The sequence below is a fragment of the Typha latifolia genome, chromosome 6 (assembly GCF_019914945.1).
Source record: "Typha latifolia isolate L0001 chromosome 6, TyphaL0001v2, whole genome shotgun sequence".
NCBI classification, from domain to species: domain Eukaryota; kingdom Viridiplantae; phylum Streptophyta; class Magnoliopsida; order Poales; family Typhaceae; genus Typha; species Typha latifolia.
In genome coordinates this window covers 11,798,529-11,817,881 of record NC_133091.1, presented here as the reverse complement: position 1 = coordinate 11,817,881, position 19,353 = coordinate 11,798,529, and the positions used below count along the sequence as shown (strand labels likewise).

The following is a 19,353-nucleotide window of genomic DNA, read 5'->3' as shown; positions in this document are numbered from 1 at the left end:
TTAAACTAACAAAAATATTTACCAAAAAATAACAAAATGTTATTATTTTAAAGAACATAATTAATTTAATGGATAATTCCATTTAGTATGATACTCTGAACTATATACTATCTGAAATTTTTATTATCCTATCCCAGTTTACTTTTGAACTTAAAAAAAAAAGTAACTATACAAACTTCTAAATCAAAAAATATTTTGAATTAGCAGATCTATATAGTAAAAAATATTCAGAGAACGTATTTAAAAAATAGTGATAATTTAACGGATCTAAATAGAATTAACCCTTAGCTCTCTCGCGATCTAATAAGAAAACATAAAGATGATATAAGAACTAGTAAAATTGTATGATGTAAGAGACATTATATTAATAAGATAAGGTGTGAAATGGAAAAAAAAAATCCCAATTATGTGTCCTTGAAAATATGAAGCCAACTCTTCCAATAAAAGGACCAATTGGTTAATATCATATTAGCATCCACAGTGACATTATTTATTAAGACTAATAGAAAAGGATTAGACGTGGGACCCAAAAGAGACAAGAATTTGGCCTTTACCTTTTGGCTTAATCGAGTGTGCAGGAGGGTTAGGTGATAGTGTCCATGATCTCGATGCGATGGACGACTACTTTAATAAAATTTCAGAAGAAAAAGAGAAGAAGAGAGAGACTACTTTAATTACTGGATTCCTTTTTGTTGGTTTGTGGTCAATTAATTGTTTAATTAATTGGCATTACTTAGATTATCTAAAGACGTATCTATTAATTAAATTTTGTTATTAACCTTGATTTCCGGATAAGTGAACGGTAGTTAGGAATGGTTAGCATGAAGCCATTATGGCCATCATATCTCTTTGATTAGTGGTTAATAAATGTTAGATTCTTGTAATTATGATAAGGACGTGGGTATGATTTGTTGATTACCATTAGCCAGCCGTAAGCTACAATTAGTTCGTTTTCAAATAAAAGATTACTAGTCTTAATAAAAAAATAGATAATTTATAAAATTAAAAGTAGGGAATTTTATAAATCATACCTATATTTTATCTATTTTGTAATTTACACCAAGTCCATAAGGTTTTTATAACCCAACACTTATTTTTTCCTTATAATTTTCATTTAATACCCTTCGTACGAGCAAAAAAATATTTTGTTATAATATATAAAATAATTTTTAAATACATAAATTACTCAGGCCTTCTTTAGAGAACAAACAGAGAGAGAAAAAAATAGTGGTGAGAGTATTTTAGTTATTTGGTCGATATTCGTTAGTCAAAATAACGTCGAAGTATTAAATAAAAATTATAGAGAAAATGAGGGTTGAATTATAAAATTGTCAAAGATGGGGTGTGAATCACAAAATAGATAAAATATAAGATATGTTTTGTAAACTAACCTTAAAAGTAATGTCTCAAAATCTATGACAGTATAATAATTCATAAAATTAAATTTTGATAGAGATTTGGTATGGGCTAATCTAATTAATATCATAATGGTTGGAACTTATATTTATTGGATCTCCAACTACAAAATGGGCATAGCAATATCCAGCCCATCTGCTTATTCTAAACCCTTATTGGTTCGTGAATATCTATTTTACGTTCAAGATCTAATAACAGTAGTGCTCGGCTGGTCACTTCTCGAAGAATGGCATGGAAGAACCACAGAAGCGCCAAAGATGAGAGTTTTATTCAACAGAGTTGTTTTTCGCCTCAGTTCGTAGCTAGGGTTTTTCAAGGTATCATCTTAATCTCTTCTGTTCGATTTATATCCACTGCCATATCTTGAGCTTCCTCGAATCGATTATTGGGTTTACTTGCATTTCCTTTGCTTAAGGAAACGTGTAGAGAATTAACTTTTTGAATTAGCATACTAGCATCTTGATTTGTTTCAGTAGGAGGTTTGATATGTCTATATTTTTATAATATTATATATATATTGTAAATTAATGGAAGAACTTAAATTACCTCCTATATTTGCAATTAATAAATTTTCTATGCGTAGTAGTACTTATCTCATTATTTAATAGTTGCATATTTTTCAAAAAAAAAAATTGCAGTACTTGATCTATAATTTGCCGTTAATAACTTTTAAATTGCATTTATTTTAATCTGTAGTTACTTATTTCTCTTGGATTGTGATCAACTGGGAGGGGATGGCTTTCTTTTGTTAGGACTAAAACTAGCTTACCTTGTTTCTTTCTTAAAAGGAAGAGACATTTTTCTTCTATGGAAATGAGCTAGTATAACTTACAGTGACTTTGATGTACTGATGTCTTCATCTTAATTTTATTTGATATTATTGCAAATATATATGTGTACGGAGATTTCAGAATAGTTTGACTAGTCTGTGCAATTCACATCACAGGGCAGATATTCCATGTTTGTCTGCCTGTGATAACTAAACAACTTATCGCACTAGAATAATTCTCGCTGCCAACTTCTCAAACTTTGGCAACTTATTTCTTGAAAGCACTAGTCCCTGGATAAGTTTGACGTGCTAATAAGTATCTCAGTTGGTCATCGCTACTTTTTTGCTGTGTGTGAATTAAAAGCACAAAGAAAACCCCCTATGGTTTATGAGAGTGTTATTTTTTATACCTTTCAACTTGATTTGTATAATTAACTTAATATTTTGATGCACCAATTTGATTATTCACTTGAGTTACATGGAGGCTGCGTGTAGTTTTGATTACTCGGTTGCCTAACCTTGGTGTCCGAGAATGAAGTGGGTGACTGTCTTTCAATTAGGGCTGTCAAAATAATCGAGCCGGCTCGAGCTCGGCTTGATAATGCTCGATCAAGCTCGGCTCGAAAATAGACTGAGCCAAGCTTGATCATTAAAGCTAGGGTCGAAATTAAATTCGAGCCAAGCTTGATCTTGAGCCGGTTTGATCGAGTCGGCTCGATAAGGCTCGAATATATATATATATATATATATATATATATATATATATATATATATATATATAACATGAATAATACCAAACTAATATGAACCATCAAATCAAAACCCTTTCACCGATTCAAAATTTCAGCCATTATTTTCTGACACAATTATCTTTTTTGTTTGTAATTTATATTTTGGTTGCTTGTAGTTTTTTGACACAATTATCTTTATTGCTTGTAATTTATATTTTTGTTGCTTATAGTTTTCTAACCCATTTATCTTTATTACTTGTAATTTATATTTTGATAATATTATATCTTTATAGTTGAATTATGTTTTATTTTAAGCTTGATTCAAGCCTAAATTAATTCAAGCTTGCTCAAGCTCGAAAATAGTTTGAAATTGATAAAGCTTGAAATTGCTAATTGAGTAGCTCGTTTAAGTTCAAAATTGGCTTGAGTTCTAAATTGATTCGAATTGAAATTATTTTCATTTAAGCTTGATCACAAAGACAGACTTGAAATTAATTTTAATCCCATGGTAATTGTATGGCAATCTTGTGCTAATGTGAATTCTCTTCCCTCCTTTTTATTTTCATTAATTTCAGTTTGATATTCTTCTGCTTCTCTTCTTTGTCTTATTGTGCCACAATGATGAAATAGATAAACATCAGTTGCTAAAAATCCTAAAATTTTGCCTTTTGAATTGAAACTCCTATCTCATAAGAAAAGAAAGAACTTTTCTAGATATCTAGACAAATTTAGGTTTTCATGCTCTCAGAGTGACTACAACCTGCTAAAGGAGTCGTTTTTTTTCTTCTATTGCTGAAAATTTCATATCTTTAGAACAGATTGTATAGCAATCTTTGTTCCTTTTCATTCCTTTGATATTGCTGCCTCAGTCACTGTCAGAAACTGCAATCTATATTGTTCATGATGGAGGCCGAATTAGTGAATTGTTGCTGTGGATGTGTTGAATTTCAGGACCAAGCTCTGCTGCTTTAATGGTGCTGAGGTATACCCCGGGAAGGGTGTAAGATTTGTATGAGATGATTTCTGGAGAGGCATAATTTAGTTTTTCACATATGGTATCTTCACTTTCTTTATGGAAATTTTCAGTTGGGTCTTTCTTTTTCCTATTTGAATGGGGTTTTGATCAAACTAGCCTTAAATTTTATTATAATATAGCCTATAAAAATCGGTAAATTCATGAGCGTTTTGCCTTAGGATAAGCAATTTTATATAAAAGTAAAATTTTAATTTAAGCAACTGAAACACTAACTTAAACGGAATCTTACAAATAAAACGTTAAATATTTTAGTATTTGGGCATAAGATAAAAATGCGGAACTAGCCAACAATTGAATTAAAACGTAAAACGCTTATGACTTCAGTTTTTTTAAGTATTACTATAGTAAAAAAAAACTCTTTTAGTAATAAGTTTGAGGAGTAATCTATTTTAGTACAAGACTAGTTTGGTCTTCTCCAAAACTGCTTGAACTCTGCCAAGCTTACCTGGCAGCAACGTACAGGAAGCAGCACAAGAAGGTATGCTGCTGAGATGCGTTTTGTTTGGCAAGTTCAAGGCAAATCTTTTAATGGTTATAAGACATCGTAGCAGGAGGACTCTGTAAAGGTCCACTAATTAACACTTACAGATAGAAGTTCTCTTGGGGGAAGTGTGGCACCTCCAATGCCGGTCCTGTAATATGTCCAAGAATTATGCTTCTTGAGTTCTTTCTTTGTACAAGGATACTATATCTGGGTTTAAATGTGTCGAGGCTGACATCAGTGAATTATGAGGACCTTTTACGAGTATTGGTTGAACTGCTACAATTCACCTCTAATGTACTTGCTATATTTATTACCTCAGGTAAATGCTGGGTAGCGGAATGAGAAGTGAATAATTAATAGAGTAGTTTCATACTTGTATAGATGCATTTGGCATTCCTTTCTGTCATTCCAATATATCATGAATTATCGCGACATGAACTCCATTTTGATTTCATAGGAAACAATTACTCATTTATGTCAGAAATCGAAAATTCGATGCAAACAATCTCATTTTTTTGGGCCTTGCATTTTGAATTTACACTGTTATATTCGATGCAAACAATCTCATTTGGAAGTCTACGATTTAAAGCATCTACGCATGCCTATATAATGGTCAGACCTTAACAGCACTTGTTTGCTTTTGTAGTGAGATCAAGGAGCAGAAAAAGAAAACCAAGAATGAGAAGAAAGCTAAGAAAGCTGAGCTGATGGCGGCCAGGCATAACAAAACCATTCCCAAGGATCTGAAAGTTCTTAAAATTGGTGGTGGTGGAATTGGTTGAAAGGGATGAGCAAACTTATATGCCCAAGACTCAGAAAGCTTCAAAGCTTAGCGGCGGCAGTAAGCAATGAGCACTACCTGTTGCATCGTATATGCAAGCATCACTTCTGCTTATACGATGAAAGATTACAAACTTCATACGAAATAGTTGCTTGTAAAATTGACCTTCTTATGTATTTTTCGGTGTTCTAAATTTCTTCCGAGTTGCTGTTGATTACAACTTACCCTACATCTTTTCCATTTTCCTTTTTTTTTTTTTTTTTTTTTTTGCTGTTAACTACTTGTGCTAGTTATCTCAATAAAAACCACCCAAATTCTGGGTTTCTGCAGTTGAAGTTCATGTTATTGGAGCAATATGTCTTGATGCATTTCTCTAAGGCCAATTTTGCTCCCCCCTTGTTTAGAATAAATCTATTTTATGACAATTTGACAACAAATGACTTGATGCATTTATCTCGCCTGCAGCCTCGCTTCAATAAAATCATTACCTATGCTGCTATGCATCACACCCTAAAACTAGATGTTCTTTTGGTGGATTTGGCTGAGAACTATAAAAAATGAACTATTCTACAGGTTCAATGTACTTGTTCACTAACCAGATTGGACTCCCTTTCTATCAGCTAGATTCTCAAACATGCTGAAAGATTGAAAGAATAAATGGATAAGGACAGCACAGTGCAACTTGTGGTGATCAGGAACAGCAAAGTTGAGGAGAGGTAATCAAAACTTTACCTGACATTTGCCACAATCAGCAGCAGAATATCTACACAGTTTTCAGAGGTAGCAGCCTTTATTGTATTACTGTTCTCCTGCCTGCTCGTTTCTTGCTTTATAATTAACGTGCTTAGATTCTCGCTCCAATAATTTGAATGCATAACCCCACATTCTTTATCGTCTTGTGCATTGTTCATCGTATCTAAGATTTAGTGAGTGCTCTCTGACCTTTTCCTTTTTCTATCTCTATCAAATAAGTGAAAAAAAAAAAAAATGTATATGATACAAGCCTTTCTCTTTTCAATGGAGAACAGAAGTTATTACTGTGGTCATTCCACACAAGCCCACTTGTATTTCTGAGGTTTTAATGAAGACCAACCGACCACGACGTTGTATGTATAGCCTCATATTCACTCTCTATTTTATAGTTCTTTTTCTTCTTCTTCTTCTTTTGACTTCTTGTAAAAATTATCATCTTTGACATGTTTGCCACTCTTCTTCTTTCTAAGTATGTCGGCAGAATTAGCCTTCAGTTTATTAATGTTTTCGATTAAATATTCTTCGTGGGCTTTGTTTCATGTGAGTTTTTACTCGGGGCAAGATTACGAAGACACTTATATAAAATATTTGAAAGTATATTTTAATTATATTAAATGGAAATTATGGAATTTTATTAGTAAGTTTTACATCTACGGATGATTAAATATATATATATATATATAATAATGATCGTCCGTCTAATTTATCTGCCAGATTTAATTTCAAAGGATGATTAATATTTTTCTTTGTGTCGTCCAATCTTTCAGCAAATTGTCTTATAGTTTTCAAACATGAAAATTAAATATCATATTGTATATCGAATCTAAATATATTAAATTAGTGAAAAATTATATAGATAAAATTGTGTGAACTGAATCAATTTTTTCTTATCAAAGCAATAAATAAATTATCTGGATTAAGAGATGCTGTATAATTTAGCCGGTCCATATTAACCTCGATGAATCATTTTTACATATTAGTGACAATATAATGATACAAATCTATCATTGCCGGAGTTTTACATCTTGAACGGCTTGGAGAAACAAATGTATCATCCATTTTAGATATCAAGATATTATAGTTTGCACAAAGTGATGTAACATCGTTTACGAGATTATCCGAATAATTATCTCTCATTTATATAGCATCTTCAGCCCTTTGTTCAGAATTCGAGCTATCATTCATCACCATTTTGAGGACATTAACATAGATAAAACATAATAATCAAGTTTAATCTAAGCATCAAAGTTTGATCCCAACAAATATCATCTGGTCGTTTTGAAAGTTCACCAAGTTTGAATGCTTCAACAATTTCAAGTGTTTATTTTTCACGAAGAAGATTAGGACGTTTACACGATGCGCCGACAACATTAAATATATTGTTGATTAAATTGAAGAAAATAATATCTTGTAGATGGTGTTTACAGCACCAACTTGTGTCAATTGTAATATATTGATATGCAAAATGATAAACATAATATGCTGATTTATTTTTTTGACAAAATAAGTACTTTAAGTTCACTCACCTTATCGTGCATGTACTGGCTCCATTATATCCTTATCCACGGATCCTTGCAATGCTCAACCCATGTTTTACTGATTGATTCTACTATTCCTTCAAGTGTTCATGTTGTAGTGTCAGGAATATGCGTACTAAAAAAAAAATGCTCAATTACATGTCCTTTATTATCAATTACTGTGATACAATTGCACTTTATTCTTTCATAAAAAAAAAAATTTCCTGTATCATGTACTGATATTAAAAGATTATGCATCGCCGAATAATAACAACATTTGTAGTCTCAATTAGAGTAACATTAGCGACATTTTTATGAATTTCAGATGCTTCCAATTTCAACATTTTCAGGAGCAGTTCTTAGCACTACATGTTTGATTTATTTGTTTGGATAATCTTTTGTTATTATTTGACTCCTCTGTTGCCATGCTCTCAAAAGGCTAATTCTTGTTGTTACAGAAGTCGAGCATAATCAATTGCTGCATGCAAACGAATCTGGTGTTCATATGTCCACAATAGATCATCTAATAAGATAATTGGATGGAGAGTGGCATCATTTATGATATCCTACCTTTCATGGGAATCTAACACATTTCCTTATTTTGGTGCTGACCTTCCATATCTTTCTCAAACCACATCTTTTCTCAGGTGCAAAGATCATGCTCAATCTCAAATAAGATTTCATTCCATAAATGCAAGAGATCTAGATTCTGCATAAGAAAACGATTGGGATTAACTTTAGATCTAATAGAGAAACAAGCCAGCTAGAGTAAAGCCATGTAGCATTAACTAATTATTTAGTTAATTGAATATGAATAACAAAACTGGGGGGACCAGGCAAGTTGGCTTTGTTATAGCAGGATAGGCAACTTGTGGTCTTAGGGGCAAGTTCCAGTTCATTAATCATTAAGGATTAGCTTATCCAGAATGGATTCTTTGGCGGCCGAAAGGATAAAAGATCTGAAAGTGCACCATTCAACAAGTGGCTTAAAGCTAATAAAATGATTTCGAAAGCGAGAGGTTGAAGAAGAAAAGCCGGAAGAAGTGCTAAATGCTAATGCAGTACGATGGTCATCTTAATCAGATAAACTTTCTTTCATGGTAATAGAGGTTTACAAGTCCTTTAATTCGTTACGTCTTATTCCATCACATGCAGAGAACTGATAGAATCCAGCTACCATATATGATATGAAGGTGGTGCTCCACACTTTACCAGTATTAATATCAAAGAATCATTCTATGCTAAAAGGTTTGCTGTGATGGGAAGTTTTCTTTCCTATGAGCTTTTGATAGGGTAGCATCTTGTACATGCAGTGTGCTGCAGGGAAATAAAGATTTATTTATGGAGGTTATAAACCTATAATCTAAATTATTGCGATAAATTCTGAAGACCCATTGCGTGTGGACTAGGTAATGTCAAGTTTGATTCACTTCATGCTTTCTGTAAAGTCTTTGTTTGAGATGAATAGGTATATGTTCTTTTTACTACTTGTAGGTCACAAAAAACATTAATTCAAATGCTAATCTCTACATTTGATCTTCACAAAAGTTTTTTTCTTCGTTTTTTTGAGAAATGATAGGCTTAGCCCGGTTATGAATTAATTTACGCCGAAAGAATTAAATCATATAGGTCAATTTCCTTAGAGCAAGAGCTTTTATTCATATTTCTACATGGACAAAGTAGGTTTGAAGTGAGTAATACTAAGGAAGCTAAATTTTAACAGTCTATGCATATATTATATGCTTGACTTTCCATCCATTTGGCTTGTAGTAGCTGAAGAAGGAAAACAGCTTACAACAAATAGGCTGAGTTATGTCAAATAGACAGAAGAAAAGGGCATTCATCACAAAACTTAACGCTCTAGAACTAGGAACCACCCATAGTTTGAATTAATAGAATAGAATAAAATAAAGGTCCAAGAAAAGCAAATTCTCTTCTTCTTTTTTCCTTGTTTAGAAGAATAATACTCATGTTGTTCAATGAACAACTAGTTGAATGGAACTCACCAAATCTGACTGTATTGGGGCAGTGTTAATTTGCCGAATGGATTTCAGTAGCCCACAGTTTCTGATTGTCCAATTAAAAGTGTCATTTTTTCTCGCTGAACCCAATTTTTTTATTTATGTAGTTTATCTTTTTTTTTTCTTCTATAAGAAAAGAAAAACCACAGGAGTACAATGTTACCATTATTCAGTAAAATGGGGGAAAAATTATATCATGACTATGATAAAGATCATTTTGGGTCAGCTCAGATTTCAAAGTTGCTTGACATACTGCTGACAGTCTTTTGGATGGTTGTTCAATTGTTTATCTGAACACTGTATACCTTTCTCTTTCTCTCTCTCTCTCTCTAAAAGACATTTTTGCTCACACTGTCTGAAAGTTCCCAGATCTCTGATATATTGTGAAATAAAATATTCTCCGGCAATCTCTTGATCAGATCATGTCTTAAATCATTCCATATTTGGAAAGAAGCCTACATGCTGTTGTCCCCCTTGTCATGAGCCTATATTCTTATTCTGCAAAAAATTTCTGAGATCTGGGCTCAAATGGATTCACCAAACAATTGGATTGTAATTTTATCCATCTTAACTAATCAAAATGGATGGTAAATATATTGGTAGTGGTAAAGAACTAAAGACCTTTTAACTCATTTAAGGCTTTGATTTATGGTAAAAAGATAGAGAATTTGGCCCTACATGTTATCTCTTTCCAGTCCACACATTCTCTTCCATATCAAGTTGCCATTTAATTTTTGTTCCTTATTTCTCAGACACTGTTTATTTCCCTATCCCTCATAACCAAATCCTTCTTTCTGTGAGCCCATCACACATTGTGAGACCCACTTAAAGATAAGATGTATATGCCCCTTTTCTTCTCTCTCTAGAGCAGTAACTGGTATTAGGTTCAAACAAAAAGGAGATCTCTAGGCAGCTGTGAGTTCTGCAGCCACTGTTGCCAAGACAAATGCCTGATATTGGTGAGAAATTGACATTAGGGGAAATTAAAAGGGATTTCATCTTTTAAAATCTTTTTGGAGAACAACAATTCCTGTCTTGACTGATGAAGGAAAATGGATCTTTGTGGTATTAAAATGTCATAACAAGAACCAATGCAACAAAGTCTTCAGTAGAGTTTCTCCCCTTCTTGGATTCAAGCATGATTGTACTAACAAAAAGAAAGAAAGAAAATAAAACCTCCAGTTGTTACTGGAAATGTGTTGTTTAGAATATATAATATGTTATTCTGTGCAGATCATCTTGTTTATTGTTTTAATCTGCCATCAGACTGTTTTGGCCCTTGGTGGAGTTGAATCGATGGTAGAACCAGAAAATAAGTAGCTCCTCAGTCATTACACTTGGATTATCAGAACTGCAAACTATTTATAAGAGCTAATGAATATCTTATAAGTTTTCAGATTGCGAGATCGATTTTTTTTTCCCCTTACTTTATCTTTAATGCAATCTTCAGAAGAAATCTTTCAGAATCGTTAAATCTCTGAGTGTTTAATGGTTTCTCTCTTTACTATTGTAAATAAGGTCATGCAGAAACTGTAGATAATATCTCCAAACAGGCATTTAAGCCTGAGTTCCTCTTTTAAGGCATAATGCTACTTGGTTAAATGGGATAGTGGAAAGTGATGCATTCATTTAGCAAGAGGGAAACAGTGAGACTCACCACTTGCTCTTTGTTATAATTGTCTAATTCCAAGATCCTTCTAGGAGTAATCTCATAGATAACGTCTGCAATTTTAGTCCCCACCTCCTCACACAACTCTATATAAGAACCTTGAACCTCCCTCCTATCTCTCCATCCTCTTCCTCTTTCTTTCTTTCTTTCTTCCTTCTTCTACCCATTTCAGCAATCGCTCTTCTCACCTGTAGCTTAACATTAGGCTCAAGAAGTTTGGTGCAGCCAAGGATGACTTGCCGACAACTCGAAAGGATATGTTACTCTTTCCTTTAGCAAGTCTAGACAAAGATATCGGCAAGTTGTCTTTGGCTACATCTATCTTCTTGCTCCTCATGTCAAGCTTGTGGTGATAGTGTATGTCAATCTTTTAATCACTCTTTTACGGATTATAATGAGATATTTCAATCATTTTTGCATCTTCTATATTTATCTATTACAATTGCAATTCTGACCCTTTTTAAAAATAAAAAAAAAAGATTTTAATCCTACGTTTAAGTATTTATTAATTCAATAAAACTTACCCACATTTAAGTGATAAATGCCATTTAAAAAAATTATAAAATTAATAAATGCCAGAAATAATATTTCTAAACGGGCCGGGCTGGATTTTTAAAAGTTTCCAGCCCGATCCGTTATCCAATAAGAAGCTCCTCAGAGCGGTGCGTGCGCGATTGAAATAACTGCGCAGGACCGGTGCCCGAGCCTGTCGTCAAATCCCTCTCGCGCCAAATAATGGAACCCTAACCCTAATGCGACTCCCAATTCTCCTCCGATCGTCAATCGACGTTAGTTTGTAGACAAATTGGTTGAAGGTGAAGGCAATTAGGGTTTTCGTCGTGAGCGATTGTGATGGAGAGAGGTGGGTCGGACGTGGAATTGGTGTCGAAGACGCTACAAATCGAGAATAAGCTATTCTACTTCGATCTTAAGGAGAATCCGAGAGGGAGGTACCTCAAGATCTCGGAGAAGTCGGCCGTGGCGAGGTCCACCGTCATCGTTCCCGTCGATGGCATTGTTTGGTTTCTTGATCTCTTTAATTACTACCTCACTACTGATGAGCGTGAGGCTTTGAGCAAGGAGCTCAAGTTAGATACAAAGGTTGGTTGCGGTGATAAGCTAATTGTTGGTTTTGGGATTTGGGTTTTGTTTGCTGATTCAATTTTTGTTTGTGTGATTTTTGCTATTAGGTGTTTTACTTTGATATTGGGGAGAATAAAAGAGGGCGCTTTTTGAAGGTAAACTTTTGTTCTGCCTGAATTTATTCTTTGTATAAGAATATTTTGTTTGTCTGAAGGATAATAATGCTGTGAAAGGTTTATGTTTGGGATTAACTGGAATCTGGCTGGTATAATTATTACACAATTTGCAATTATTGGGCAATCATTAACCTTCTCCTACGTTTGAAGTTCATATTTAGTAGAATTTGTTTGGGTATTAAAATATGGAAGTCCTACATTGTCTGCGGGAGCTCTTTTCTTGGCAAAAATGTTAATTCTCGAGTTCTTTGCTGAAGGCTAAATTTGATGATGTCAACTTATGTAGAATAACAAATGTCCTGTTTGTTGATATTCCTCTTGATACTTGTCAATATTTGACCTAGCTTTTCTGTTCGGTTTATTCTCTAATAATAAAATTTTGGTATCCCTAGTAAGTCCTGATAGTCATTATGTTTTGTAATCATATAATACATGTGCCTAAATTGACTTGCTTCTTGTGTTATGACTTTCTCTATATTTTGGTTTGCTCTAGTCAGGCAGTTGACAATTTTTTTTAAAAAAAAAAGGTAACTAAAGCCTTAGTCCCTAATTGATTTGATTACTAGCATCAATAGATTTTCAAGTGAAGATACTGTTTAACATGCAATTATGCATTTCAAATAAACTGTCTTCCAGGGAAAATGTAGAAACGTACAGAATGATGGAAAAAAAGTTTGGTGAGTAGTCTATGTTTTAGTTGAGCTGTGATTTGTTTGCAATTCAATTGAATTAATCTACTTAACCACTTACTTTGCATAAATGATCTTCTGTTATTTTAGATCAAAATGTATGAATAAGATCTCGTGAGCATTTTTGTGAAAGTTAATATAGTGGTAATGTAGCCCAATTTTCTTCCTAGCTTAAATTTATTGAAATTCAAGATGTAGCCAGAAGGCCAGAACTACTTCCCTAAATATAGATGTGCCTAAAACCTTATTTATTATGCATTATAATCAAATTAAACAGTGATATTTTTTAAATAGTTTATTTACCAGAGAGAAAGGTCTATTTGGAAGTTTCAAATGGCGACAGTGACAGTGTTAGTTGATCTTCCCCTATTCTAGTGAATATGATTTCCCTAGTGAATAATGAATATAAATGGTGATATTAGCAATGTTCAAGATTGGGAATTTTTTAATACCTGAAAAATTAAACATCATACTATAGATACATGGTTGTGATTTAGTTTTAATATCTCAACAGATAAGCATAGGAAAAAGAAGAGAAGAAAATAGAGTTAAATTAATTTAAAGTATAGCAAGAACAAGGAAGGAAGAATGAAATTTATCGCTATTTAAAACAAAGGTGTACCCCATTGATATATTATTAATAGGAAGCTGTTCCAGTTTTTATTTCTAGTATATCTTAATGGATATACCTTTAAGAAGAATTAATGCCTATAATTAAAATTAATGAATTTGTTTCTTGCATAGCTTTCAGAAGCATCGGCCAATAGAAATCGCAGTACAATCTTTGTTCCAGCAGGAACTTCTGGTGAGGAAGGATGGGAATCATTCAGGAATGTTTTATTAGAGATAAATGATGAGGCCTCTCAACTATACATTGTACCAAATCAGGTACAAGCAGATGAACTATTTTGTGCCAGTTTCTTTATTGGATGATGCTCTTTAAGTTATTGGTCATTCTCCTTATTATCCTTTCTTAATTAAAACAGAAACATATGGAACCTCTAGAACACCTTCCTGGACCTTCAGATGACATCAGTTCCCGATTCATGTCAGGCCGTAGCAACCATTTGGCCTCTGCGTCAGAGTTGACCGTTGAGCGGTTAGTTGAACTGCCTCCGCAGGGTGAAGTTGGAAGCATGGACATGTCTAAAGTTATCAGGGTTGATCAGAAGAGGTTCTTCTTTGATTTAGGTAGCAACAATAGGGGTGATTTCTTAAGGATATCTGAGGTATGGTGTTCTCTATCATAATTAGCATAGAAACTTATTCCTGCCAACAAGTTCGTTTTAACCTTAAATTGCTTTCCTCTAACAGGTGGCTGGAGCTGATCGTTCCTCAATCATCCTACCCCTCTCTGCTTTGAGGCAATTCCATGAAACGATCGGTCATTTTGTGGATAAAACCAACGATAAGTCTGAATAAATGAGAGGTGCAAATGTGCACATAATTGAGCCATCACATGGATATTGGGCTTCGATAGACTATGTAGTTATACACCATTCATGTTTGTTGGATAATTATCTTCTTTTTCCCAGTGAGTTGATTTGTTTCCCGAGCTTCCTTTCAGCTTTTGGGATAAAGGGAGAATAACTTTACATCTAATGTTATAAAGAGGTGACCTTCTGCATTACAAAATGTCTCAGCCTTCCATACTTCTGGTTGTGGTATAATTTATTTATGTCACAAAGATCTGGTGATTTCCAGCTTGCCAAATGGGTGGAGAACTGACAAAAATTATTGAGAATCAATGTGATACAAGTCCTCTTTTGTGGATCTCTCACTCACTGGCTCAGAAGAACAAGTGGTGTTGTTCTTTGAACACAAGCAAACACGTAGCCAGACTCGTGTCGACCACTCCCCTGTAAAGGATAATGACAACTAGATCTTCTCGTCGTCTCTGTGACCACAAAGGTTAGAGTTCCAAAGGTTACATCACTAGGGTGTGGACTGTGGAGGAGAGTTAATATAGTACGATATGTGCATTGTTTGATGGTAGAACCTTCCAGTCATCCTACTGAAATCTAGAAATCTCTGGAAAGATCGGTCCTTTTACCTACGCATAGAAAACAAGCCTTACCAGAGACTAATGGTGGCAAAACTTCTCATAAATTTCCCTGCACTAGTAATTAAAGGGCGATTTGTATAAGAAACATATTATAATTCTGTTTCTTTTTCTGGTCAGGCTTATTTGCATAATTTTATACAATCCTCAACTTGAAGCAAAGACACCACATAGCCAACTCATTTCTTCCCCACTAATTCATTACAAAATATTCAGATTCAAGCTACAGAAACCAACTATTTGTGGTTCGCATAACTATGGATCAATGATCAAAGAAACCTTCAAGTTGCCCAATGGCATTACCACCAAACATCAAGTTGAAGTGCTAATGAAATATCCACAACCATACAAAACGAGTTGAAGAGCTCATAAAGTCTTGTCTATTATGTGAATAATTCATACAAGAATCACTCAGTTGCTCTCCTTATCCCAAACTTCAACACTAGTAAGCAGGCTCTGGAAAGTAAAAATAGCTTAAGCCTGCAAAAGCTAGCATTTTTCTATATACATCACAGCTCACAACTCATAACTCTACTAGATTAAATATTTAATATAGATTGAATAACTAAGCCAATCCTCTTAAAAAACGGACTGCAACAGGCTCAGATCATAAGCACGCTGACACCCACTTAGAATTTTCATCATAAATTTCCCTAAGTGCCCAGTGGCTGTGCCTTGCAACAACAGAACATTTTCAACAAAAGAGATACACTTCAAAAAGATCTCACATCAGCAGCAGAGGTCCATAATTATAGACAGCAATCCAGAAACGAAACTGTACAAAGGTGAGGATCTTATAGTCCACCATCTCATCTTCCAGATGTAACCAAGGATTTGTCCTCAGAATCCTCAGTAGCTGTTGCAGTTGGAGACAAAGGAAGCCCTCGGCTTGCAGGGGGAGCTCTCTCTGCAACATCATCTGCGCTTGGGACTAGCACAGGATTCCTTGTATAGTTGAATGAGAGGTCTTTGTTTGCAGCCAAAGCCATGAGCTCAGACTCCTCTAGCCCCTTTAGTGGCCCAAGGCTGCACCTTTCTGGTGTGTGCTTTGCCAATGCATCTTTAAACTTCTTAATCTGCAACCCAAATAAGAAAATTAAAATGGTCCATTAAGATCAAATGGGCAACTTTGGAGCTTAAACTGAATCAAATTTACAACATGAAAGAGGACGGAAGTAAGAAAAGAAATGGGATCTCACTGTTGCATTTGTGCAGCTGAAGCTGCACAGGCGACCTTGTGCACCTCTGTAGAACCTAAAGAAGGGAAGGACATGCACGTTTAAGCTATAACACATGGATTTGTGCCTTTCATAATTCACTTGGAGGAAGAGGATATCTGGGTTCATCTCGGCAAACTGGCAAATCTGCAAACAGGAAGATGATCATGAGAAGGAGAACATCACTAGTTCTAAAAGACAAATCTTTTTGTATGAGTCGCATACTTTTGGGTGAAGGGCTCGGCAGCCTCCACAGCCAGGGGAGAAGAAGTCCACTATAACAAGCTTGTCCCCTGCGTTTAACAAGGAATCGACAAGATCTTGAGCTGATTCAATTTCCTTCATGTTGGGTTGCAGCCCCTTCTCCCACCATTTCTGAGACTTCCCGATGCTAAGGCTCCTCTGTAATTTTGAGAAATACCATCGAAATTTTAACATACGAGAAAAGAAAATACCCTATTTTGGGAAAGAAATTCGAATGAGAAAGAGGGCAAATTCGAAAACCTTCTTCCAGTCGATGACAGAACCAAGAAAAATTAGTCATCTAAATAGGTAAAAAAAAAATCCCAACTTTGAGACATCGACAGACCTGCACAGTCGAAGAAACGGGAGTAGGGTTCGTGGGCTGTCTTCTGCTAGTCTCCAAAACCAATCTCCCGCGAAAAAACTCGCTTTTCCGAGATGATCGCCTTTCCTCCTCGAACGCCAACGAGGAGCATCGAGGAAACCGAACAAAAGACTGCCTTCTCTTGTGGCAAGAGAAGCCGAGAGACCGTCGCCCGCATGGCAATAAGAGGCTTCCTTTGACCAACACCTCCGCCATGGATTCCATAACCCAAGTTTTGAACTCCCAATCGAGATCGCATTCAAAGGAAGGAAGGGAAAGGAGAGTGCTTTCGAGAAGAAACGAGGACGGAATGGAAGAAAGGAGCCCACAACCATTTTATTGCACAAAAAAGAATAGGATAAGGATAAAGTCCCGTTTCATTCTCCGTTCCGTTATACCACATTTGATTGTATCCCTACCGTCCATCCAGCATCCAACCGCTGTAAAACTAAAACGCGGGAGGATCTCTTCTCCCGACGCGCTGTGAATAAGTGGATCTGCCTGGATAAAAACCCCAGCCAAATTAGACCCAAAAAAAGAACTTCAAAATGAGACCCATCTAATGCTCGTTTCCTACGTTGGCGCAGTTTGCGAACACGTAGGTTAATATTCGTGCATTTGTTTGTGCCTCTAAGAAAACAAGTTTACCAGGTTGTTAAGCGTGTGGAATTGTGGATAAGGGAAGGTTTTAACGGTGTTTTAGGATTTTATCCACGGATTTTGTGGAGGAAATATTTCTTTGAATGCTTCTTAGCCATATAATAATCTTATAAATATATATATATATATAATTTATATTTACACATGCATACCTAAATTTATTTCCTTCAACTTATTTGGCTGGTTCTATTTTGTATGCATGTGAAATAACACACAGTAAGATAGGTATTAAGATGAGTGGATGTGAAACATATGGGAGATATAGTTTGATGCTTATGAGCTCATCGGTAATACTAGTTATAGTGATCCGTACTTTGTATTTTCTGAATGTATAATATGAGTAGCCCATGAGAAGATTTTGAATGTTAAATATATTATTATGTTTCACTAGTTCGAGACGTGTAATTGGATTCTCACCGAGAATTTCTTAGAGTTGATATCTAATCGAAAATTTAATTTGTAGTATATAAATTTGAGCAGTTGATGTTTTTTTTTTGGTTATATCGGTTTGTATTTTTGATCATTTGTCGTGACATAAAAAGAGAGAAATTAAAGATAAGTATTAAATCATTTGATTTATTTAAATTAAAATCTTTTCTATTTTAACTTGAAATGGGCTACTATTTGGCCCAATTTCTTCTAGTGCTACTTCGGCCACTCTTATTATTTTTATAATTGAGAACTCTAATTTTCTTATTGAGGAATTAGCCATCTAATAATAGGCTGGGATTTCCTTCGTTATACTAGCATGTATTAATAATGTACTCAAACTCAACGAAGGTTGTGCCAACAGGCACATCACATACTGCAGTACTTATTGGCCATGTCGTAAGGGGAGAGAGAAAAAAAAGAGATACTAACTTTTGCCTTTGAATTTGCTGCTCGTCGCTCGCCGTCGCCGTCACCTCAGCTCATCGGGTGCCCTAGTTTGAGGGAGGAGAGATTGAGATATATACATATACATACACACACACACATATATATATATATATATATATATATATATAATGTTATCGATTAAAATTTAAGTTGCGGATTCGGATCTGATTTCTCTCTCTCTCTCTCTCTCTCTCTCTCTCTCTCTCTCTCTCTCTCTCTCTCTCTCTCTCTCTCTCTCTAGCTAGAGCACCCGATGCGCTCGGGCAACGACAATCGACGACAGCGATCGGGACGGCAATTAGCAAAGGATAGCTCAACGACGAGATCGACGGTGAGCGACGAAACTATTAGAAGGGGAGCCGTGCGGCACCCCTTTATATTACGTGCCGGTACGTTGCCGACACACGACTATCCATGCTCAAACTAACTTATATATATTAACTCACACTCTAAGTCGTCATCAAATGTGCACGATTAATATATTGGCGTTCATCAATAATGCATTCAAACTAACTCATATATATATATATATATATATATGTGGCTCACACCGAATCTCAACTAACACCTATTATTTTGAGGATAAGGGTAAATTTTTTTAATTATGTAACATTCATTAAGAAGCTATAACATTTGCCCAATCCAATGTTTTTCACTATCATATTCTTGAGCATATACTTAGACTTTGAGTGCCTTCTCTAAACTCCTCTTGCCCATCATCTTGACTCCTTAGGTGTCAAGTAATCCCCACAAGGCCAAACTTTATAGCAATATTAGTCCACTTCATGTCTTTATTAACCATT

General features: G+C 34.8%; 2 protein-coding genes across 2 annotated transcripts; one reads left to right on the top strand and one right to left on the bottom strand.

Annotated features, from left to right (window-relative positions):
- The first annotated feature begins 11,853 nt into the window (after nt 1-11,853).
- On the top strand, nt 11,854-14,760 carry LOC140791524 (transcription factor Pur-alpha 1-like). The gene is made up of 5 exons (XM_073142139.1): nt 11,854-12,278; nt 12,368-12,415; nt 13,870-14,013; nt 14,112-14,354; nt 14,440-14,760. Exons 1-5 carry the CDS (start codon nt 12,030-12,032, stop codon nt 14,545-14,547), a joined length of 792 nt encoding a protein of 263 aa, XP_072998240.1. The 5' UTR covers nt 11,854-12,029; the 3' UTR covers nt 14,548-14,760.
- A 784-nt stretch (nt 14,761-15,544) lies between these two features.
- LOC140791097 (thioredoxin-like 1-2, chloroplastic) lies at nt 15,545-17,377 on the bottom strand. The gene is made up of 4 exons (XM_073141490.1): nt 16,994-17,377; nt 16,630-16,806; nt 16,387-16,551; nt 15,545-16,263 (listed from the first exon to the last, which is right to left on the bottom strand). Exons 1-4 carry the CDS (start codon nt 17,234-17,236, stop codon nt 15,997-15,999), a joined length of 852 nt encoding a protein of 283 aa, XP_072997591.1. The 5' UTR covers nt 17,237-17,377; the 3' UTR covers nt 15,545-15,996.
- Nucleotides 17,378-19,353: the final 1,976 nt, after the last annotated feature.